The sequence below is a fragment of the Orbicella franksi genome, chromosome 7 (assembly GCF_964199315.1).
Source record: "Orbicella franksi chromosome 7, jaOrbFran1.1, whole genome shotgun sequence".
Taxonomy (NCBI): Eukaryota; Metazoa; Cnidaria; class Anthozoa; order Scleractinia; family Merulinidae; genus Orbicella; species Orbicella franksi.
Genome location: NC_138151.1, coordinates 21,068,825 through 21,093,487, shown reverse-complemented (window position 1 = coordinate 21,093,487; position 24,663 = coordinate 21,068,825). Strand labels below are relative to the sequence as shown.

Sequence of the window (24,663 nt, the reverse complement as noted above, 5' to 3'; positions counted from 1 at the left end):
TGGAATATATCATTATTGTCTCTGTGCATCGTTATTTTCACGTTATTATGCTAATTAGGACGGCGGTCTTTGTTGACAAGAGCACAGCTTAAATTTCTTCTTCTAACATTTTACAGTTTTAACTGCCCCAAAATTTGATTGCATGTTTTTACAGGTGAGACATTGTTCTTTAAGTGGAGGGTAGTTTTGGGATGTCAAGTGATGTAAGTTTGGCGATATTTTCCTTTAAACTTCGCCTTTTTTATGGCGCTTCATGAGTAGTCCGAAAGGGAAGAAATTTAAAATTCTGTAAAAAAATCAGGTGATGCTCAAATTGCCAAGCAGCCTCTCAATGTAACAAAAAACATTTGCTTGTCTCGAATAAAGGGTTTTTACACGGATTTATATCGTTTTCTCTGGCGGGGTGGAGGCCTTGAACCCGGGACCTCCGGGCTACAACACTAGCGCCCTAAACCACCCGGCCACTGTTTGGCTTTTTGATATTGCCCTTCATGTTTCTCAGTCTGTTGAGCAAACTGTAATTCCCAAGAATTAGATCTTTTTAGAGAATCGCTTTGTCATAGATCTAGATATATATTTTTTAAATCAGAACTTGCGGTCAAAAAACATTTTTTATAGCTGTAAGAATTATTGCATCCAGTTATTATGTCAGAATAAACTTCTTTAATAGCTTTACCAACTCTACACGAAACACGTGTTTTAGATCGTCAAGGGAATATGTGAATATCCAATCAAAACGGGAGGGAGAGGAGAAGGGGGAGGGGGACAAAAACGGTTCATAACGGACCTACGCATGTCTGGGTATTTTGGTGCAATGGCTGCTCAAATTTGTAGAAATATTGAGCAACAAACCTATGTTAACTACGAGACCTTCAACATCTCCACGCACCTTTCCTTATGCACCCTTCATGGAGTATACATATTGGGCAACCATCACGATATGATCACAGAAAATTAATTAGCCTAATCCTCCTCGGTCAATTTTCATAATCAGTGACCTCCCTTCGTTCTTTCTTTTATTCTCAGTCATTCTGGTTTGATTCAAAGGTCGAGCCACCTCCATCCTCTTTAACCTCGAAGGTCACTCTGTACAGTGTGCTTGTGGGTTCGAGTTCCCACGAGTTCGAGATTTTTCTTTGCCTCTAGCGGTAGCCCATTTTCTTTCTACCGGTGCAACGCTCAGAAGAAAATTCGAGTGTCTTTTTCATTGTTGGCATTTTAAAAGGAATCAAAAGCAGTTACGAGTACCGCGTAAAAATCTTATCCTTCACGAGCTTTTATAAGCCCTTGACAAACAGCTCAACGTGGGGACAAATGTTGTTAAGTTGTTCAGCACTTACACGTCACTTTGTGTCGCGTATGTTCCATATAACAAAGCTTCATAAGCAGTCCACTTAACAGGCAACCGGCCCTGGAAGATAAACAAATAACTTAACAAGACGTCTCCTATGATATTTGTCAGATGTTTATCGGTTTCCCATTCGGTCAGGCTTATTTACTCACTCGACTTTGTTTGGTGTAAATATCATCTTGCTGAACATTCCTCGCCATCCCAAAATCTGTCACCTTACATTTCTCTCCTTCACCGACAAGAACATTTCTGGCCGCCAAGTCACGATGGATTATCTAAAACAGATGTCATTTTTAGTTGATCTGCTTTACTGCAATTGTGTTAAGTCATATTCTACTTCGAAAATACCCTTTCAGTCTTTGAATTGCAATTATTATAGACTTTTACCTTCCTTGACGACAAATAAGCCATCCCGTCAGCTATTTGCCATGCAAACCTCATCAACTGCTTTGAAGTTAGGCTGGTTTCCGGCTTTCTATCCGGGTTATTAAAATACGTGTCATTGAGCCCACGACTCTTTCTCAAATAACCCAGCAGATCACCGTACGGCACATACTCAATAAGGACCAGTAACGGATCTAAAATAAAGAAACTACCGGTGTCACGTGAAGTGCAAAAAGAATACAGAGGCGAGCAAAAGAAGATTTGAATTCAATTTCAGGCTGGAGCGTTAACGAATAGAGGCAGTATATAATTCACACCGATGTGAAGTTTAAAGGTAAGGGCATATGTACGTGCAGTTCATTTTAAAGCGTAAAGGTCCGGTTATGAGCCTTCTTCCTCTCTTATAAGCCTCCTTGGTTAAAGGTGAAGCTGTTTGCTTATTTCTAGGCAAGATTACCCTTATAAGGTTTCCCACAAACGTAGGCCCTCCCCATTCAGCGTTTCCGTATTAAAACTCTTCACAGAACTGATTGCACTTCAAATAAAAATAGGCCAAGGAAGATTTTAGGCCAATTCTCAAATGTGCAGTGAATCTACGAGCTTATCTGGTAGTCAGGCTGTCGTTCTCACAAACTTATAAAGCTGCTATTCAAAATAATGGAGGAGTGAATTTTGTTTACACGTTCTTAAAAATTGATGTTAACGCATACACTGATGTATACAAATAATATCTTAAGACCATTTCCTTTACCGGACTCAGTAACGCATCCTATCAGCTTGATTACGTAAGGATGAGGCTTCAATTTTTTCATCACCTCAAGTTCTGACAGCAGGTCCATCCTGTCGGACTCAGGAGCGTTGTCTATTACAGGCAAATTAAATTAACCAAACGTGTCAGTCTGTTTAAATGAATGAATGGATGAATGGATGAATAGATGAATAGATGAATGGATGAATGGATGAATGGATGAATGGATGAATGGATGAATGGATGAATGGATGAATGGATGAATGGATGAATGGATGAATGGATGAATGGATGAATGGATGAATGGATGAATGGATGAATGGATGAATGGATGAATGAATGAATGGATGAATGGATGAATGGATAAATGGATGAATGGATTAATGGATGAATGGATAAAAGGATGAATGGATGAATGGATGAGTGGATAAATGAATGAGTGGATGAATGGATTAATGGATGAATGGATAAAAGGATGAATGGATGAATGGATGAATCAATTGTTCAATCAATCAATCAATCAATCAATCAATCAATTAATTGATCCATCGATCCATCGAACTATCGATCGATCGATCAATCCATTAGTCCATCAGTCGATCTATTTTGATAATCAATCGATCACTTAAATCAATCCAGTCGAACGATAAGGCTCCGTCCACACTACGCCGGAGGAATTTAAAAACGGAGGTTTTACTCGGGAAACGCATCAAATGTTTTCTGTCCACACTACGCCGGAGGAAGAATCACCGCTCATTTTTAGGACACTTCCTAACTCAATTCTGACATCAGAAGAATGCAAGTTGTCTCTTTAACTAAAAGTTTTCTATAACCTTTCAACATTTTCACGGCCACAGTTATGACCCCTTGGCTGCCATAGATGTTCTTAGCTGTTGCTTCAGCGACTTGGGAGAAAGCCCCCTTTCCTATATTTTTAATGATATCGACTTGCCCTCGACTGATCTCCCAGCTTCTTTTTAACGGATGAAGCGGCATGTAGTCTCCACCACTGTTAGGAATCTCGTAGGTTGTGCTGGTAGTGTCACTTGTTTCTGTGGACTGAACTTCTGCTTCGTGGTGATCAACAGGGCTCTTGAAAGAAACAGAAAATAAGTTATGAAGCTATACGACAAAACTAACATCATCAGCGTAATAGGAGCTGCTTCATATGTTCACAAATGATTCGAATCCGTGGGGGGGGGGGGGGGGGAACTTCTATCCGGGCCGCTCGTCAGAAGGTTTGAAAAAAACCCCTAAGAGCTACAAAGTTCCTGTTTCGTGGGCGCGGCTTGGAACCTTTTTCACCACTGAGAGGTACCAATTTTAAAACAGCACATTAACTGATACTTTCATAATTTTCGATACCGATAGATACGATTGCTTCGAACACCTTTTACTTGTAAAGTTTTTGAAAGCATTGTCATAAATCAGTTGATTACCAAGTATCTCTTGTCATATTTCTTTCAGCTCAATACCCTAAAAGATACCGCGAAAGCTCCTGCTACGGACCGTTTGAGGCAAAACATCCTAAAAGGTACAACAACTGCCTTTTCAACCCCTCAAAGCTACGACGAACACTCCCGTCCTTTTTATATGGCTTTTCCTCCTCCGGATATTCGAAGGCATTCACTTTAATTATCAGAAAGAAAATTTCCTTCCTGTATCTATGCCAACCTGCCGTTTCTGTTAGAAACAGCTTTTCCGTGAGCCCACACCGAAAGAGAAATGGAATGAAGAACTTACCACCTGAATGGAATCCGCACATAAAGAAGACCCGCTAATACTGCAATTGGAAAACATTTCATTTTGAACTCTTTGAAATAAGCACTGTTGTTGCCTCCTAAATGTGTAGTTTTATTAAAACCTTCCCTAAGGCAAAGGATAAACTATATAAACATTTGAGACTTTTCACCACTGAACTTTGATTGTTGTACTCACCGCTGTCCACCCTTAAGAATTTCTGAAAAACAAGAAATTATGAGAATGACAAAATATATAACGAAACGAAATGGGCTGCTTTAAAAAAAGTATCATTCCACGATGCCTTCATAAGGGATCTCTTTTTATGACTTTTGTGGACTATATTAAGAAACAGCATGACTAAGAGAATCGGACACATTTTAGTTACGCTCGTATCCCAGACAACCGAGACTTTTTCCGCGGCATGCTTGAATCGGCCAGAGACCAACTAGACATGGACTCTGGAAGGTTCTCCTTACGGTGGACTTACGGGAAGACTCTCCCCAAGAAGGGCTACATATCAGAATGAGGGTGTATAAATGGGTAGGAAATTTCACGATTTGAACAGCAGGGACCATTTCAGACATAGGTAACGGCTAATTTATTCAAGTATGAGGAATTGAGGGTAATTCCGCCTGGACGACTTGATAACTTTGTTAATTTGAATTTTAGCAAGGCATTTGATACGATTACCTGGACCTCGACGTATTCTCCAGTGGATAACACTAATAACAGCTATGATTATCACCAACAGGATTATGACACTGAGATAAACAGCATGAAGAATCTCCAATTCTTTGTCGCACCTAACAACTGATAATATTCATAATGAAGGTTAGAAATACGAACACGTGTTTAGTTATGCAGGTACACACCGAATTGTTTCATTACCTGTTTGATTCTGGTTCGCAGTGGATGTAGTGGACTCTACAATAACAGGAAAGAAGACAGAATTAGGATTCACACTAAAATCAGTACTCGAAGACAATAATACTCATTATCATATGACCCGTACGGCCTCGCGCGCAATTTCCTTGGAAAACCAGGCCATAAGAAAAAAGGTCCCGTATGAGGGCCGTACGCGGAAAAACCCGTTCGGCCTTACTAGAAATGCGTACGGCCCTACTAGAAACGCGTACAGCAAAATCGATGGGAGTTAAAGACAAAACCAATTTTTTGCTGCAAAAGTTTGTTCTCTTCAAAATGAGTGATGAAAGTTAACATTCAGAGAGTGAATTCTACTATCCAGACGAACTGTCCGATGCAGAACTACTCCGAAAGCTTTGAAAGAAAGTCAACACTCCTCACAAACGAAGAAGTTCACAACTTTCTCATACGCCAACAAAGAGCAAACCTGTAGGCGTTCAAGAAAACAACTTTTCTGGATGAACTGTCCGATAATTAACCTTTGGAATAAGCAAGCAGTCTTGAGAGAAAACTTCTTTCAGTGGAGAGCATCAAAGAATTCATCGTGGGTCAAAAGCAAGAAAACCAGGAACGCGAAGAAAACAAAGTACGATATAAGCTTAAATCAGTTAAATGTTTTCTTCGAGTTTCCAGAGTTTCTGGGAGAAGTTGGTTAAACCGGAGAAATGACAAACATACCTTGTGTACAGTAGAATAAATTGCTCTGCAGTTTCTACATTAGTGTTGTTTGAAGAGACAAAACTGAGTACGAACACAGGTTCATTACCGTACAGTCCATCCAGATAATAAACCTCGCTTGTGTTTAAGAGTGTAATTTCCACTACACAACAAAGCAAGCCAAGTCAGTAAACCCAGGCACTGTTTGCGAGACCCAACATCGGTGCCATTAATATTCAGTTGTTGGTTCTCCCTTGTTCAAGAGAATCCAAGAGGTCGCCAAATAGCTACAAACGACGCCGACATTTTCTTGAGTCCTCAGATGAAGAAGATTTGTGAACAATTTCAGTGAAGCGTGAAGCGAACTTTTGTCCCTCGCTAAGTTTTTGATGGTTTTGACATATTGTTGACAGCTTTATGTCAACTTTCTGTTGGCCTTTTAGCATGAATTGTAATTGTGGACTTCGCATGAGAAAATGAGTCGTGTTTTTCGAAGAATTGTTCGACGCGAAGAAATAACTGTCAAGTTTTTATTGTAGTTGTTCCGCGCGCGGCCGTCTGATGTTATGTAATCGCGTCCTATATAGGTTCAAACAGAATTTTCAAAATTTTCAGCACAAGTGGTCTTATTATGGTATGAGTCATGGATTTAGAAAACTAATTTCCTTTTGAACATCGTGTCATTATTTAGGGCAATTTATACATTATTGTGCCAAGTAAGAAATTATAAACAGACAATCATAAGTAACCGTTCAATTTCCTTTGCAAACAAAATTTCATTTGGAAGTCGATTGAACAGAATAAGGGAAATGCTTGACACATTACTTTGCTCACTTGATAGAGTTGTTTCAAGATGTTTTGCTGTTATCATTTACAAAAGAAAGAGGGCAATGAGCTTTTAAAGTTATGGGAAATACTGTTGTCGTAAACACAGAAACTTCTGACTGATCATAAACCGCGGGTGTCTGAAAAACCCGAATAGCGAATAGCGAATAGTCGCGAATAGTCTAGTCCCGAATAGCGAATAACGAATAGTACGAACATTGTACGAATAGTGTGAATAGTGGCGAACAATCTCGAATAGTGGCGAATAGTGGCAAATAGTGGCAAATAGTGGCAAATAGTGGCAAATAGTGGCAAATAGTAGCAAATAGGGTACCCAGCATCTCGTAGTCAACCTCGTAGCAACTTAGGATGGGATTTTCCCGCTAAAAAGCACAGACGCTTATCAGGACAAAAAGGTGTTTCTAAACGTAATTTCTTCTGTTTTAACCGCTGCAAAAGCGTAAATACGTCTTTATTAGGTTATCCTTGTGTTTTCTGTTTTCTTAATGTCGGCAATGGACAGCCTTCTAGCCTGAGTCCGGAGAAGAAAGGTAATAAATTCACTGAAATTCCGTTGCTTATTTGGATAATTAATTAGCGCTGGATATTAGATCTAAAGCGGTGACTATTGCCGACTATTCGTTACTATTCGCCACTTTTAGCGACTGTCCGCCACTATTCGCCCGATTCGAGACTATTCGCTATTCGCTATTCGGGTTTTCCAGACTCCCCATAAACCGCTTCAAAGTATTTATGTTGTAGACAAGTCTTTTGTAGCTACTCGACTGAGGCAAAAGGCTAAAGCAACGCCAAAAAATTGTTTTAGGTGTTCGTTGAACTTGTGGCCCCGGGGAACCTTCGCTCGCTGAGCTATTTCCCCGCAAAAAAGCCTTTTACATAATGATGTGGTGGAGAATGCTTTATTCCTCTGAGCTTCATTTACCTTCATCGTATACCATGAGCAGGCAACGAAAAAACATCTGCTCTGATATCAAAAATGCATTGCATGATTGTCTCAAGAAATAAGTCCGATATGTAAAGTAATTTTTTGCCTTACGCTGGTTTAAAGCCTGAAAGTTTAAAAAAACCATGGTCGCATTTTTTGAAGCCTGACTTCTCCTTTAATAGTGCGCCCAAGCTTAACATTGTATGCTGATGAGGCAAAAAGGAACACCGACGTCAGTACAGAACTCCCATATTTCATAGGTCAGTAAAGAGGAAGGCATCTACCAATTGTTTTGTTCAATTTGGACCAATTATTTCTGTTAGCGCGTCATAATGAGCTACAGATTAGGGTGCAAAAAAAGATCATTTAAAGTGTTTAAAACTACAGGCAAACGTTAAGCCAGGGTAAAGGCATGGGAGTAGTATGTTAAACTTGGAATACGGGTCATCTAGAACAAAATCACATTTTGGTACATCTTTCTGTATATGTTCTATACACGTTCCTCATAAACAATAGCGTATTAAATGAGATAAAATCTCTTCTCTTTGAATGTATATTACATTAGTGGTTATACAGTAGTGAAAATATTTTTTTATTAAATTAATTAGTGGTTGGTCATTACATTCGTAGGTGATACAAAAGGTCTTTTACTTCAAAACTTGACGGCTTATTTTCTTACTAAGAGCAGGAAACTAAAAGATAGCTTTTGCTTGATTCGACTTCGAACCCAAGGCTCTCTACTGTAGTGTCAGTAACAACACAAGAAGAGTACACAATACTGTGTTTATTTACGGACATACAAACTCTAATTAGTGAAACCAATACAAAAGTTCTACAAGCCGCTAAAATTGTTCGATCGTAATTGCATTCGCGGGAAATAACCAGCTGACGTCCGTGAAGTGAAAGTTGCGTTTCGTTATTAGGCAGATAAATCCAATGATCCCTTAGATGATGGTGTCAATTGGTGCGTCAAAGGAACCCAAGTATCCACCCTGGGCAAGGATTCTTCGGTTCCTTTGAAGCACCATGATCTGAGTTATCTTGGATTGATCTGTTTAGTAAACAAACGCAAAATCCGTTTTTGGATTTAAGAATCCAATCTTGGATTTTCCTAAAGAAGGGCACCCTAAATGTACTTTAGATCTACAGGTTTTGACTTCTCGGTTAATAAGCTGCTGTTAGCTTTTAAAAAGTCCTCTAAAACTCGAATTCGCAGTCTTCAAAGTACACGTCCCAGGACAAACTCTCAGGTTTTGAAATATGGCTGCCTTTTTTCATCAGCACTGAGCAGTGTACAGTGCTGGCTGTCCAGCTTTACTGTTACTTGTCTGTGCACGTGTCTAGATGGATACAGTTTCCAAGGGGACTATTTCTTCATATAGAAATATTACATTGTAATGCTGAGTTATATTTGGTAATATTTCAATCCCCACAGTTGCCAGGGGGCAGCTGCTTCCTTCTTACGAAGGTCTCTATTTGGCCATTGTTTACCATTATCACTCCAGTCAGAAGGGTGGTTGTTTTGCTGTAGTTTAGTTGTGATTTTAATTCCTTGGCGGACAAAGCTTTGGGCATTTTCACCATTTATCAAGGTAGCGAGACATGTCACCTAAACGGTCTATATAGGGGGTGCTTCTTTTTCTCTTTCTCTTAGTCATTTAAAGACTAAAAATTTGTTACCTAATCGCAAACTCAAAATATAGCAAATTAAAGTAATTAAAACTGCAAATAATATCTAAAAAGTTCCTATTCGATTCTTACAATAAAATAAAATGTTGATTAGTGATACTGTTGAAATATAAAGATTCAAATAACATCTGGAGTTTTTTATCCTCAAATTTAGCATAAACGTTCTTTTTCAAAAGTTGTTTGATCGGCATCAAAGTTATTCAGCCACCAGATCCTCAATATTTGCGTACAAACTGTTGTCATATTCTTTGAGATTGACGTAGGTCTGTAACAGAAACATACTTCACTGGTTAACTACGACTTTGCGAATTGAGATCACGTGATGTACCTCTCTCAAAAAAGTTTGTTTAATGACAGGAAAACTGAAAGAAACGAAAGCAGTAACAAAATAGAGACGAAGGACAACTCTAAGATCTAATATCACAGTCGAGTTTTCACGTTAGTTAAGATTACTGTGCTAGTTCATTAACGCTTTTTAACCTAATTTTAAACACAACTTAACAAGGTCGATGAAATTGTAAATGGTTTAGTTTTTGTCAATTACCAAACTAGTGCATTGAAACTATGAAAAGAATGTTATCGTGACTTATGAATGTACAAGGGTCTGATGTCAAATTGGAAAAGTCGTTACAACCCAATTAGTGGCTAATATTACAGTTGCTCTCTCTATTTAAATCAATTTTGTTTTCTATAATTAGTCTTAGTTTAGCTCCGTTGTGACACAAAACAGCACCCCTGATAATACATTTTAAAGAGGCGTGGGTACATACTTCCAAATGGCCATAGCACCTTAAAATAACAATGTAATAATAATTGTTCAGTAATTATATTGTCTACGCCTCAGCTAAGACATTTATTTTTTCCCCTAACACAACAGTTTGCTGAACCTAAATCACAGCCAGACATAAAAGGTACAGAATGAACATTCAGAATCGTGCTACTAAAGATATAAGGCAAGTTACAAACACCTTGTGGTTTCTCTCCATTTCTTTCATAGTTTCTTTTAGTTTGGCAAACGTTGGTCGATCAGTAGGGTTCTGTTCCCAACACTGCAGCATCATCTGGTAACTAACAAACAGAATTATCAGTAGCCGCCAAAAGAAATAGTTCCAAATATTATTAAATCAGTCAATATAGCAACGGACTAATAATATGTGTGTAGTTTGGTACTTCTTCACTGTAACTCCCAGCTGGCGGTAGGTATTCCACACAGAACCGTGACACCTTTGCAATTATTATCAATAGTAGCACATAGCATTGCTAGGCCAGTGAAGTAATCTCAAATCTTAAGAATACATCAGCGAAAACAGACCAAAACTGTCTATACCGTGGAACAATTAATTATTGCAATCAACAACTGACCACAACTACATGTATATGAAAGATTTCGACAACATTGTAAAAGAGTGTCTTGCATGGGTAGTACGGGTAAACATTACGAACACATACATTTGCGCACACTAACACAGACACGGACACAGACAAACCGTAACCAGGTGTTAAATACAGTTTCAATACCACTGTTTAGTTATTGCTTTTGGCACTTATAAAAATAACCGAATGTACTTGTAAATGTAAAAGGTATTCTCTTAGCAATCCTCACGCAAGATATTATCAACTCAAGAATGGTTAAAATGTATTTACAGTTTGTTATCCACATGTTTAGGCTTTGGCATTCTGAATCCTTCCTGAAGTTTCCTGACAATTTGTCGAGCGTTTACTCCTGGATATGGAGATCCACCTGAATATGACAATGGGGCAACATTATGGCTTTAAGCTTATATCATGTAATAAATTTATAGTTTGCATGATGTGTGACTTAACCTACCTATGGTTAGAATCTCGTACACTAGGACACCATAGCTCCAACTGAGAGAAAGGATAAGAGGACAACATTATGCTAGTAAGTTTTTATAACAGTAGAGTTCGGCCGGAGGAGAAATGGGAGGGATGGTTCCTAGGTTGAGTTTAGAAGGGAACGGTAGAAACAGGGTTCAACCGTTACTCTCTGTCTTTGCACTGCCCATTCCTAGATGTCTTACACACCAAAAAATTCTCTCTGCTGAAAGGTTGTACGGTATTTGGCATAACTTATATTAGTAAACATAAGTCGCTCTTTCCCAGGCAGTAAGTTTCTTCACGATGACTGAACGACTCATTGCATATAATCACTATATCACAGATCGTTGTCACCGAGTCATTTATAGTACTTACACGTCACTTTGTGTGGTGTATGTTCCATATAACAAAGCTTCATAAGCCGCCCACTTAACAGGCAACCGGCCCTGAAAGATGACAATAATAATAATAATAATAATAATAATAATAATAATAATAATAGTACAAACTTTATTGAGCACTTTTCCATACAAACTTGAATCTTACATGTATCTGGTAAAAAATTCAGAAATTCTGTTGTTCCTTAAGTTTTCGGTAATTATAATAGTAATAATAATATCAAAATAATAATAATAATAATAATTTATTATCATCATCATATCATATATGTCATGATATCATGGTTACTACAACTAATGTTAATACTACTACTACTACTACTACTTTTTTTTTTTTATAAATAAGGTATATACAAGGTAAAAGTAAGTAAAAGAAATAAACTATTAAAACTTATTTCAACAGTGTTTACATAATGGTTCCCTCCTGGGTTTCAACGTCAATATCGGTATATTACCAGGTAAAAGTAAATAAAAGAAATAAACTATTAAAACCTATTTCAACAGTGTTTACATAATGGCTCCCTCCTGGGTTTCAACGTCAATATCAATGTTCTTAAAGTCACAAAAGGCTTTCCTTCTAGCTCTTGAACCTCTTAGGCAGATTAGTGCGGATCTTAATAAAGCGAAGGATGTCCTTGCTCTTATCCAGGAGATTGTTTTAGCATAATGTTCTCCTTTCTTGATGGAGATCAGCTGCGCCAGTCTGGAATGGTATTGCAAGCACTCGTTTCCCATGCCGCCTGTTGACGTGAAAATAAGGGGTGTAAAAGTTCCTTGTTCGATATCCAAAACCCTCCTCGCGTAAAGACGCTTCTTCTCGTTCTCATGATTGCGGTATATCTGATGGAGCTCTAGGTCCCTATACGAATCAGCATTAGGGTGACAAACCCTCACGTCAAAGAATGCTGATCGTTGGTTCTCCCAGAACCCGCGCGCATGAATATCTAATCTCGCATCTGGAGCTCGATTAGAACCTCTTCCCAGCTGTTCACCCGAGATGTCTTGCAGGACAGGCTCAATCTCAACATCGGTACAAACCATATTCAGGAGTTCGGCTTCTAGGTCCCTCAGCTCATTGTGACGTTGGGTAACGAACCCACCTCTCTTGCATATCATTGCGTGGTCCACTGTAAAAGCATCACCGCATACACAGGTGGAGGGGATATCATCGACCGGCCAATCGTAGCGCAGTTTGATTGCATCACGGAACTCTCTCTTATTTAGATTGAAACCCATTTCGCGAAGGGGGAGTACCGTCAGCCAAACAGATGACCCTTTTTCCGCAGCAAGGTCAAGTGCCCGTTGGACTTTCTGTGGGGCTACCCCTCTGATATGCTCTGCCCTGTCTTGGAGCACCGTTGCTCTCTCACTCCTCATTGCCTGTTGTAGTGGCTTGACCAAAGAATCATCCGGCATCTGATGGGATTGAGCCACGATCTGTTGGACCAGCGGGATGGTAACTTTGACGGAGGAGGATTGCTCAAGATTTGCGTCAAGACACGTGTTTGTCATGCCAAGTCCCCCTAGACGGACTGGCAGTGCTAGAATGTCCCTGTCCAGCCGAGTGCACCTATGCTCCGTAATTGCAGGGATGAGCACCTTAGATATGGCATTCTCCAAAGGCTCCAATAATTCTTGAATATCAGGCAAAGTTCTCAAAAAATAGGTCCATCGGTGCTTGAGGCCAAAGGTGTAAGCAGCATAACACGCTTGAGGCTGAGAAAGAGCAAACTCTGCCAGCTTGGTAACCTCGCTGACCCAGTTGGTCACCTTCTCGCTAACGTATTCCTCTAGATATTCCCGTGAACCTATCACCGCACCCAGATGTTTTTGTCCCTCTACCGTCACATTGACAGCCGTGTCCTTGAACACTTCTTTCACGCTTGCCTCTTTATCTGGCTTTGAGATAATCCAACATTTCTTGGGGTTGGGAAAATAGCCAAAGACTGGGCCAAGGCTGTTGAGGACATCCCACCATTTCTTGATTTCCAGTACAGAGCCAGCTCCACAGGCATCGTCAGCAAACCAACACTGTTTAATACTGGACGCCGCCTGCAGGCTTGTGATCAGCGGCTGCACACTTAAGGCGCAGAGGGCCATAGCAAGTGGGTCACCCTGTGTTGTTCCTTCAGCTGAAATGATCTCTTTGCCGCCGGTAATAAACAAGCGTGCCGACTTCCTGTAAGTATTGATGACATATGCTGCAATTACAGGGCAGAGAACCCGGATATTATGCAGTGAAGTTGCTCTGTTAAGTGCATTGAATACATTAGAAGCATCGATGAGCAGTACCGCGTCCGTGTCATCTGCTTCAAATATGGCATGCATAGCATGTATAGCAGCCTCGCTGCCGGACTTTTGACCTGCGCATAGCTGGAGTGCACCACTCGCCTCAACCACGTCTCCCTTAGAAACGTTCATTACACACTTTCCAATAATCCTTCGTATCACCTCGCCGACCCCTATAGGCCTCACTGCACCTTCACCTTTATCCAGGGGAATCAATCGGCTTGCCACCAGTGGCTCTATGGTTGCAGGGTCGATATAAGTTGTACATAGAGTCCTTGTCATTGTGGCTATTGCCTCGCATAATTTTGTAGACGACTGTTTAAAGGATTTGCAAGCCATCATTCTTCTAAAACCATTAGCGTCAACCCCGCATGGTCCCCCTGATCCCTTTGTTCTTAACGCAGCCTCCCTTATCATCTCACCATTTATCTCTGAGTACACCGATTCAGGGATATCATCATTAATCAGCCCGAAGAGAAGTGAGCCCAACGTTGTTGGTTGTGGGTTTGGATGTTTCTCTTTCAACTGGGCCATGACGTCATCCGTTAGCTCCAGCACGCCCCCTGTTGATGTTTCGCTAAGGAAACGCAGCGCTGAATTGATTTGTCCTTCGAGCACAAGCTTAGCAAATATCTTGGATTTTTCCGGTTGATCAAATGTCTTAAGCTTTCCAATACGCCCCTGGAGCATTCTACCTTCGCGTAGCAACTTGCTGATTTCCCCTTCCTTCCAGAGCGCAAGGCGCTTAGATAAGAAATCCTGATGGTCTTTTGTCTTAGATTTCGGGCTTGGCTTTTGAAGTGCAACAGCCAAAAGGACAAAGGCTGCTTTCAAGGATATGTGCTGTTGATCAGAGTTGCTATTCCAGTCATTAATGTGCGATGTAACCTGATCAATAAATTCCTTTCCGGTTTTACCATATGGCACCAGAAAAACATTCTTTCTCCATGTAACAATCTCATTGTAAGCATCTGTTATGATGGAGGTTGGTATAACAATGAGACTGCCATCACTCCGTGTGTCCCAAGTGATCATTGATGGCTTATCAACAACATTGTGCTCTGGCAGACACCCCGGTACACTCACATTGTCTAGATCGTTCTGCTCTATCTGGTTCATTAACTCTGCGCCTCCTGGGATTTCCGTACTGGTACTGGTCATATTCAAATCGCTCGCTATTTCTTGTGAATTAGCATATCGCGATTCATCACTTCCAGCATCTTGAAAATCCAAAGTAAATAAATCTGCGCTGTCTGAATGATCAATATTATAAGGAGACTGAGTTCCGACGCCAAACATAGATTCATCAATTCCTGACATCGCCCTCGAGTCACCCGAGATGTTGTCCACTGACCTTTCTTGAATTTTTTCAAGTCTTGATGCTTGGTCCCGCAAATTTATAATAATAATAATTTTTTTATTTAAAATAGAAAAAAGAAATTATCCTAAAAAATAAAATACATCAATACGGAATATTCATAGAGTCACAGAACGAAACGTTGTGCTACGAAATATTAAACTCTTGGGAGCTGAGAGTCACTCTGCCAAAATTCTACTGTTCTTCCGGTAAAATAATTAAACATAATAAGAAAATAAAAAAAAATTAAGAAAAGGGATTCGAAGAAAGGGAATTCGATACACTCTGTTCATCAACAATTTCACAAGTTTACGCTGCGGAAATTAATTTTTGAGTAAATACGACCTAAAAGCTAAAAAAAAAAAAAAAATTACATGCACCAATTAAAATCACTTCAATCAATGTTATAATCATAATAATAATAATAATAGTCATAATAATAATAATAATGATGATGATGTTAAGAAGGAATCCACCAGAAGTTCGAGTGTTAAGTGGACAAAAACTTATTATTTGCATCGTATTGCAAACTTCTGTGCGACTGTTTTAAATATCTTATCAAAAGAAATCATTTCTGACAACACCAAACAAATTCTGAACTCCATATGAAACACCTAAAATTACTGGAGAAATAAAACTGATGATGAAAATTTACCTGTGTTTGCACAACTTCTCTGAACTTTGAATTTTATTTTCTCCAGTTCCTAAGGGAAATTGTTTTTGGTGTTATTTCAGGCAATTGTTTATAGCTTTAGCTTTCAGAAAATACAAAAAGGATTTTCATATACATAACATTATTCTGGTACAAGATTTTTGTCCAATAAAAGCTTAAATTGCTCGATTTCCTATCGGATTTTGTCTTAAGAGTGCCTGCCTGTAAAAATCAGACAAATTCTTAATTTCGCGGCAATGGTCGAAAATTCGATTTCACTCATTTTCCTATGGTAGATAGGCTAGGGCATGACTAAAATTACTGGATAGTTTTTTGGCAAAATGTCCTTTATTTCAAAGAAATATGCAAATTACCAAATTTCGTTAAAATCGTCATTTGACGCACCATTTTATTAAACAAGTTTGAGAGCCTCGCATGCAAAACCACATCATTCTTACGTCTTTAAAACACTCAAATATCAAATACCTCGGAGACCCAGGGGCAGTTATTGGGAGCGGTGAAAAGTCTAAACGGGTGAGAAAAAAGTTCGGGCGAAGACCCGTTTAGACTTTTTCCCCGCCCCCACTAACTGCCTCTGGGTCTCCGAGAATGACGTCTATCAGGATTGCCTTGAATTGACTCTATGTAGGTAGGTACGAGTTAAGCCTTACAGTATTTACGCAGGGCGTGTAGGTAGCAGTTGTCTGGTAAAAGATGACAACACGGGCAATGGTTAACTATTCATTCGTTTCATTGCTTAATTTAATCTCTTCCTACTCAACAAGATTGTGTGCTCCCTGTGGTTCCAAGCCTTACGGAGCCTTACTTATTAGGATAGAAATTTTCCTACCCGTGACGAACAAACAAGGAACCGCTGCAAGCAAGGATTCAAGCAGCAATAGATCAAACGATGATCAAACGTATTATTTTGGTGTAGTGCAAAGCAAGCAACTATCTACAAATTACTTAGCCGTTTTTGACTTAGATGCAGTGGTGATCATATGTGTCGAAAGAGGGTCATAGAAAACAGAAAGAGGGTCGTGGTATTCGACCATTAGATAAGTTGACAGTTGGCGATGTACATCGGTCGTTGTGTAAACAAAAGCAAACTTCTGCTTTATGTGCGACGAATGGTGACAGAAACACGTCAAATCGGCTTTTTGACCTGCCTTTTACAGCAAATAAGGTTAGAACAGTTCGAAATTATCAGCTCTGTATCTATTTCGACTTAAGATAGCTCAAGAGATGTGGCGCTTGCTAAAATATATGTCTAACCCGTAAATTGAAATTTGACTACGGATAGTCAAATAGCTGCATTTATAACGTACTTTGAAAAGCTCTCGCGGCGCTCACAATCATTTGCCCAAAGAAATTTTTACAGGAATCTGTAGACCATCCTTATGCGATTCAACCACCAGAAGCTTAATCCATTTGAAGGTTTTGCACATGGCGAAAATAAATTATTTTTACGAAGTACTTTTAAGTGAATGAAATACATGTCTTCGAAATTTAATTATTTTGCACCCAACAAAAACCGCAACATTCCCTAAAATCAACCCAGTACGCAATTAAACGTTGCACAAAAATATTTGAGTGTTTTAAAGACGGAAGAATGATGTGGTTTTGCATGCGAGGCTCTCAAACTTGTTTAATAAAATGGTGCGTCAAATGACGATTTTAACGGTATTTGGTAATTTGCATATTTCTTTGAAATAAAAGGATATTTTGCCAAAAAAAAAACTGTCCAGTAGTTTTTGTCATGCCCTAGCCCATCTACCATAGAAATATGAGCGAAATCAAATTTTTGACCATTGCTGAGTTATTTTCCCTGTTTATGGACGGGGACTCTTAATTAGTCTAATGTTCTTATTAGACTTCTCGTGTTATCCTATGGTAGACTTTACAAGAGAAATTTCCTCAGATAAAGATAATTATTTTGGGAAACTCGGTAAATCTATGATACCCACTCGACTTTGTTTGGTGTAAATATCATCCTGCTGAACATTCCTCGCCATTCCAAAATCTGTCACCTTGCATTTCTCTCCTTCACCAACAAGAACATTTCTGGTCGCCAAGTCACGATGGATTATCTGAAAGAAACATATTATGGCTGACATTTTTATTGATGGTTATTTCACTTGTTGACATCACATTGGCTTAACTGCGCAGCATAACAATTGATTTGTTAGTTCAAAGTTGGACTGTTGGATAATAAGTCTCACAATGACATGCTTTTTTGAATGGGATCTTGGCGAAGAAAGGGCTTTCCACTGGAATGATCTGTTTTCGCCTTTTGTTAGAAGTGACTAGATTTGCCATTATTATAGATGTTCACCTTTCTTGACGACAAATAAGCCATCCCGTCAGCTATCTGCCATGCAAACCTCATCAACTGTTTTGAAGTTAGATTGGTTTTCGGCTTTCTATCCGGGTTGTTAAAGTACGTGTCACTGAGCCCACGACTCTTCCTCAAATAACCGAGCAGATCACCGTACGGCACATACTCAATAAGGACCAGTAACGGGTCTAAAAGAAAGGAAATACAGCTATCATGTGAAGTAAAAGAACACGATCAATCAACTGCTACTTCCCCGTTGTTAAAGTTAACGAATAGAGGAATTACATAGCAGCTATGTGAAGTTAAAAACTAACAACAACTAGACACGATAAATATTCAGTGGGCGAGTCCTGTTTATTTATTTTAAATGTAAATGTGATATTATTTTAAAAGCATTTTTCTCACCCGACTCAGTAACACATCCCATCAGCTTGATCACGTGTGGATGAGGCTTCAGGTTTTTCATCACCTCAAGTTCTGACAGCAAGTCCACCCTGTCGGAATCAGGAGCGTTGTCTATTTGAGGCAAATTAATTAAAAACAAAATTTCAGCACCTCTGAAAATATTGATCCGTCCATCCGTAAAAAAATAGTAAAATGTAATACAGCAGTCTCAAACAGTGACACAATTAAATGTGGAGTTCCGCTGGGATCAGTGTTAGGACCAATACTATTATTTACATAAATGATATTTTCAGAAACTCAGATTTATTTCAATATATGCTATTTGCAGACGATACATATTTAATCTTCCAACACAAAAACCTTAATCAAATGCTACAAATAGCCAATCAAGAGATCACCAAAGTATCACAATGATTAGCTCACAACAAACCAACGCTGAATGTTAGTGAAGCAAATTTTATGACATTTAAAACTAGAAGGAAAAAAAAATTAACACGCCAGTAACAATCACAATCAACAATAAAAAAAATTGAGCAGGTTAAATGGACAAAATTTCTTGAAATTAGAATTGATGAACAAATGACATGGAAGACTCATATCAATTACATAACTAATAAGATATCAGTTATCAGGTATCATAGCGAAATTGGATTGATCGATTAGCGTCAATGATGAAAAGAAAAAACCTGAGGATCCCATAAGGCTTTAATGAGAAGCTTGAAAGATAAGTTTCCATAACCTTTCAACATTTTCACAGCCACTGTTATGACCTCTTGGTTATCATTGATGTTCTTGACTGTTGCCTTAGCAACTTGGGAGAAAGCCCCTTTTCCGATATTTTTAATGATATCGACTTGTTGTCGACTGATCTCCCAGCTTCTTGTTGATGGATGAAGCGGTATGTAATCTCCAACACTATTAGGGATCTCGTAGGTTATGCTGGTAGCGTCACTTGTCTCTGTGAACTGAAATTCTAATTCCTGGTGGTCAACAGTGCTCTTGAAGAGAACAGAAAATAAGTCAGGATTTTAACCGATTAAAAGAACTTTATAAACGTGAGAGGAACTGAGGCAGGTGTACACAAATGACGCGAGGACGTTATCGTTTGATTTCTAAGATTGGAAAAGCTATCCCTCGATATGTTCCAAACTGTTGTTGCCAGTATTTTTGTATTGCACAATGTCATCAAAACGACTTCTTCCTCGATTCTATATACTGGAAGACAAACTGAAAGAAGGACTTGCCATGGGAATAGAATCTGCTTGTGATGACAAGCCGCTGACGCTGGAATTTAGAAAACACGAATTTATTTTGAACTCTCTGAAATAAGAAGTGGTGCAAACAATTTTTGCTAGTTGTTGCTTTCTAAAACAGTCCTTTAATTAAATCTTTTTTCCTGAGACAGAGGGTATACTTAGCTCTTATTAACCGAGCAGGAGGTCTCTATGGGAGAATCTTAACCGAGGTCGTGAGTACAGACCGACCAAGCTTGGTTAATAAGATGTTTATTATATGGCAAGCAAGAACAATTTAATTCGTTTAATGTAACTGGTTTGTGCTAGCTGACATTTTGCTTACGAAAGGCGATGATCTGAAATTAATTCTGCGAAAGTGTGCTCGTCCTCTTTACTTTTTTTTTCTCATCAGGCTTTTTGGTACTTCCGCGTAAACGAATATTTTTAGAATACTTTTGTAGAATACTTTTGTATTTTAGTCTGCAGCTTTTTTTACCACAAAACATTACCGGTCTAGATGTCGGTCTAGATGGGAAAAGCTAGACCGCTTTCAATATCGATTTCAGCCAATCAAATTCGTGAATTCGGTAGTTCCCAGTCCTTGTGAGACACAGCCATATAATAATAAGAACATCAGAGATTATCGGAAACCAAGTTTTGGCTGTTGTACTCACCGTTTTTCTTGCCTAAGAACCTCTGTAGAAAAGAAGAACTTGTTACAAAAAAAGGGAAACAAATTGAATAAAAAGTATTATTCAGAGCTTTTTGCATGTCTTTCAGCGTGTTAAAAAATTCCTTTGAAAGGAAGGAATATTTAATGTAGCGTTTAAAACGACTATTTGTGAGTCAGAGGTTAGCAAAGATTTCTGTTGAGTTTGTGCCCAAGGTATCTCCGTTTTTTCTCTCTCTCGTAGAAAGAGTAGGAAAAACTGCCATTAATTTTAAATATTGACGTTTAGTTATGTAAATGAAAAGCCTCGAACAGATGAAAGAAACAACTAGATCATTCATTCAAGTATCTTAGAGTTTGAGTTACTCTATCCATGGGCTTGTATAGAACAGGTATACTTGGTTTCTACCGTAGGGTGCGTCATTTTCCATGGAAGGTATAGGAAAGGGTCACCTCGTTCTTCATAAATGTTCTATGAAAGTTCTATAGGGGGTAAGGGTAAAATATAGGGAAGCTCCACCTCTGGGTGGAGCTTCCCCATATATTATGTTATTGAACTCGCATGAGATCCGTGGTGGGAAAACACTTGTCGAGTTCCTTTATTCGCAAGTCTAAACTTGAAAAAAGAAGAACAGGACAAAGAATTCCCAATTACGAACCGACTGAGTTAGTTCAGTAAAGCATTTATTATAATGACTCTTTTAAAACTCTGTCAACGAATTGATGTGTCCCTGTGATCCGATCTCGGGAAAAGCACGAGCGAAAGTTAAGCATTTTCTTCACGTATTTCAGGTCGCTTCTCGTTAAAATTGTCCGCCAAATATGGAACGAAAAAAAGGATTTCCACTTAACAACAAACTGTTTTATGTTTCTGGTATGTTTTTAAATTGGAATTCACAGAAACTATTTCTTGAGCGAATCATCTTAGCGGTCGGCATTGAAAAATTTGGATCGCTCTGGAATCAATCAGAATTTTCCTTTTCATCTTGGACCAGTTTGCCACATAATAAAATAATCTAATGAGTACCCCCTTGGAGGAGAGGGAAAACTCAGCAAGGAAAGTCTTTGGCAGACTGGGAATCAAGTAGAACTAGTAGATAGTGATAGTAGGCAGGAAAGCCAAGGCAAAGCAGTCAATCTTAACAAGAGTAACTGTCAATGAGGAAAAGAGGGAAGTTATATGTACCCCTTGTGTATTATGTCACAGAGGGAAACTCCATTGGTCGGTCTTAGGAATACAGACAGGAGAAAATGATGACGCCCATGACCTAACCTGTGAAATAGAAGCCCAGTTACAGAAATTCTTCATCAAATGATGTGAAGACCCTCGAGTGGTGAGTTCGTAAATAACCAGATCCGACCCTTTTATTTGAGGAAATATTACAATGTAACTTGAGAGTTCTGCAAAATCCCATGAAGAATGCCCTATATGTAGCATTTAGAGCTTCTTCTTTTTTGAGGGGGGTTGTCCTCACCGCCCTTTAGAGCTTACGCCTTTGACGTTCGCAAAGCTTGCCTTGTCTCTGACGAAAGTCTGGCTACGACCCGTCAGAGCATGCGTATGAAGTGAATGGAAAGTACCTGGTCCTTGACGTATTCTCCAGTGGATAACACTGATAACAAGTATGATTATCACCAATAGGATTATGACGCTGAGATAAACAGCATGAAGAATCTCCAATTCTTTGTCGCATCTAACAACTGTGGGTGATAACATTTATAATAAAGTTTAGAAATTCAATAACAGTCTTACCAAAACAACCTTGTCAAACAAAGTAGTCTACAGACGTTTACCTATTTGATCCTGGTTTGTAGTTGACTTTGTGGAGCCTGAAATAAAAATAAAACGGACCTAAATTAGCCCTGGAAAAATGTGTCCAAGTTGGAGGAACAGTTATTGAAGACAACAGTAACCACAATTCGCTGGGAGCGATCCAAGGCGCTACAACTTTAAAACCAATGTTAATCAATTGCCTGGGCAGTTTTGCTCACTTGTTTTTAATGAGAAACAGAAAAATCAGAAAGAAAGAACCAGTTGAATAAATAGCCCCTAAGAGAATAATAATTTTGGCATAGCTTTACCTCCTAAGACTCTGATTCTCTTTATGTAGTGCTGTGCTTTCAAACTTTCTCCATATTTGTTGGTTGCAGTCACCAGTAAGTCATACTTCTGCCCTTTTTTGAGTGTGACGACGTACGCATGAATAGAGACATCATAAATGACCTCAATCTTTCTCCAGTCTCCTACGGTATCGTTATTGGTAACGTTTCGAATATGCACAGTGTATTGTGTGATGTCCGCTCCATTGCTGCTTGGCATTGTCCATTTTAAGGTCACTTCATCACTTTGCACTTCTGCAGGGATATCTATAATTTGTGGTGTTCCGGGAATGCCTGATTGATAATAATTTTCATAGAAGTGATTCCTATTATTTTGATCAATGAATTCCACGAGTTCTTATGTCTATTCTGGGCGATATAATAATCCTAATAATGAACAACATGGTAATAAGATTATCGTTTATTTGGTGAAACTTAGTGAAAGCTGCCTCCTGGAGATCTTACCTTTCATCTTTGTTGTGATTGTTTTTTGGGCACCTGTTCCTTCAAAGACCACATTTCTGGCAAACACCTTTACATTGTACTCGGTATATCGCTCCAAATCTCCAACGGACAGACTGGTTATTCCAGGGTCAGTAATATTGACATTCTTTATCTCAGTGCTACCCTTTATTATGACCACTCGGTATGCTGTGGTAGGACTCCCTCCATCATCAGTTGGTGCAGTCCATTTTACTGTCAGTGAAGTGGCTTGAATGTCTGAAGCCGAAGATATGATGACCGGGGATCCTGGTTGTTCTATAAATAAATAAAGTAAACAAAAGCGTCTTTTTCACCTAACTGACAGTTTGTCACCTCTTTCAATTTGGACATGCAGGATAATTTAGGGATAAAAGTCCACCTTTCTAAATCTTCCAATCTTGAATATTCAGAAATGCATTTTTACTTACGCCAAGTTTATATCACATTTTAAAAAGTTTTAGAAATCGAAACGGCAGCCTTTGTAACTTTCTACAAAAATATTTGTTTGTTCATTAACATATAATTGACAAAAAGGAAGACTGTTCTTCAGCTAACACCAATGGCATTATATATATTTGTCAATATGCTGGCACATACTTATCTGTAGCAAAGTAATTGAAGTCGCGTTTAAAGGATCAAGGCCATTGTAAGCCACACACTTGTATTCACCAAAATCTTGATCATCAGTTATTGTCGCCTTCACTGTGCTTTCTTTAGCTGTGACTTTGTTTAGTTCACTTCCATCAGGTTTGTACCAGGTGAGTGTTGGTGTAGGAACACCGTGTGACACACACTTCAACGTTACTGTTTGACCAATCCAAGACTTGGCAGCTGATGAACTAACACTTCGTATTTTTGCCTGGTCTGTAAAGAAGATAACAAAGGAAATAGCTGGCATTTTGCTGTAAGACAGTTGCCCTGGTAAACAAAAAATGCAAGGATCAATAGAAAATCCCTTTTTTTTTAGCTTGTATTGGATGTCCTAAAATCACACAAAATTGAGAGATTCCGTGTAAGTTTGTTTTGCAAGATAAAGATGTGAATTGCAACTCTTGAGAGTTTAAGCATGACTTTTACGGCAGATGGCAAACGGCAAAGATTACATCTGAATTTGAGTTATTTTCTTCTAATCCTTAACTAAATCACACAAAAATAGAAAACGGTCTCCTTCTAATCACCGCAAAAACAAATGTTTTCACTCTACTGTACAAACGGCTGAAGACAGACAGCAAAAGTTTCATTTTTGCCGTTTGCCGTTTGACGTAACGTCATGCTTAATCTCTCTACTACTTCAGACTCACAACGAACCACCAGAATCTCTTTGTGAGTTTTTGTTCCTGCTGAGTTGTTAGCTGTACATGTATACAGTCCATCATCTGTCCTCTTTATTTGGTCGAAGTCCAAATACGCTGCGCTCCTTCCGGAACTTTTTATTTGTCCATTTCGTATCCATGATACTTCCGGGTCTGGTTTTCCAGTTGCTGTACAACTAATATTGACTGAGGAGCCCTCAATGTAACTTCCATTTACTGATGGTGGGTTGATAACTGGTATTTCTGCAAAGAAAGTAAAGTGAGTATGCCACGCTGCAATCTTATCAAGTGGAGATTAATGACATATTTCATATGGG

General features: G+C 38.9%; 4 protein-coding genes across 6 annotated transcripts in view; 1 reads left to right on the top strand and 3 right to left on the bottom strand.

The window, feature by feature from the left end:
* Nucleotides 1-24,663, top strand: part of LOC145492428 (uncharacterized) — a 456,732-nt gene that overhangs the window by 78,883 nt on the left and 353,186 nt on the right. The gene's annotated exons all lie outside the window — the stretch shown is intronic.
* On the bottom strand, nt 1,364-6,514 carry LOC145492458 (tyrosine kinase receptor Cad96Ca-like). Of its 3 annotated transcripts, XM_081471909.1 has the most exons (6): nt 5,115-6,514; nt 4,917-5,036; nt 4,227-4,443; nt 3,317-3,575; nt 2,487-2,597; nt 1,364-1,929 (listed from the first exon to the last, which is right to left on the bottom strand). In XM_081471909.1, the coding sequence occupies exons 3-6, from the start codon at nt 4,281-4,283 to the stop codon at nt 1,685-1,687; spliced, it is 672 nt and encodes a 223-aa protein (XP_081328035.1). In that variant the 5' UTR covers nt 4,284-4,443; nt 4,917-5,036; nt 5,115-6,514; the 3' UTR covers nt 1,364-1,684. The 3 variants fall into 3 exon arrangements, with proteins under 3 accessions (XP_081328035.1, XP_081328034.1, XP_081328036.1); XM_081471908.1 differs by having other exon boundaries at nt 4,917-6,514; XM_081471910.1 differs by lacking the exons at nt 4,917-5,036; nt 5,115-6,514 and having other exon boundaries at nt 4,227-4,590.
* LOC145492281 (uncharacterized) overlaps nt 9,329-24,663 on the bottom strand; it is a 19,516-nt gene continuing 4,181 nt past the window's right edge. The window contains exons 3-19 of the mRNA XM_081471683.1: nt 24,335-24,589; nt 23,631-23,897; nt 23,016-23,309; nt 22,533-22,844; nt 22,245-22,280; nt 22,032-22,151; nt 20,455-20,476; nt 19,790-19,829; nt 19,285-19,543; nt 18,546-18,656; nt 18,138-18,328; nt 17,770-17,892; nt 11,482-11,552; nt 11,096-11,136; nt 10,912-11,008; nt 10,236-10,335; nt 9,329-9,532 (exon numbers count right to left, since the gene is read on the bottom strand). Of these exons, the coding sequence (XP_081327809.1) occupies nt 9,464-9,532; nt 10,236-10,335; nt 10,912-11,008; nt 11,096-11,136; nt 11,482-11,552; nt 17,770-17,892; nt 18,138-18,328; nt 18,546-18,656; nt 19,285-19,543; nt 19,790-19,829; nt 20,455-20,476; nt 22,032-22,151; nt 22,245-22,280; nt 22,533-22,844; nt 23,016-23,309; nt 23,631-23,897; nt 24,335-24,589 (2,408 nt within the window). The 3' untranslated portion in view covers nt 9,329-9,463. The remainder of the gene's footprint in view (nt 9,533-10,235; nt 10,336-10,911; nt 11,009-11,095; nt 11,137-11,481; nt 11,553-17,769; nt 17,893-18,137; nt 18,329-18,545; nt 18,657-19,284; nt 19,544-19,789; nt 19,830-20,454; nt 20,477-22,031; nt 22,152-22,244; nt 22,281-22,532; nt 22,845-23,015; nt 23,310-23,630; nt 23,898-24,334; nt 24,590-24,663) is intronic.
* Nucleotides 11,924-15,180, bottom strand: LOC145492273 (uncharacterized). The gene has a single exon (XM_081471670.1). It carries the CDS (start codon nt 15,111-15,113, stop codon nt 12,012-12,014), a length of 3,102 nt encoding a protein of 1,033 aa, XP_081327796.1. The 5' UTR covers nt 15,114-15,180; the 3' UTR covers nt 11,924-12,011.

Coding starts and splice junctions, on each gene's coding strand:
- LOC145492458 (XM_081471908.1), bottom strand. CDS start 4,283: ATGTTTTCCAATTGCAGTATTAGCGGGTCTTCTTTATGTGCGGATTCC. Junction 3,576..4,226: donor GTGCGGATTCCATTCAGGTG/GTAAGTTCTTCA, acceptor GTTTCTTTCAAG/AGCCCTGTTGATCACCACGA. Junction 1,930..2,486: donor AGGATGCGTTACTGAGTCCG/GTAAAGGAAATG, acceptor TCTTTATTTTAG/ATCCGTTACTGGTCCTTATT.
- LOC145492273 (XM_081471670.1), bottom strand. CDS start 15,113: ATGTCAGGAATTGATGAATCTATGTTTGGCGTCGGAACTCAGTCTCCT.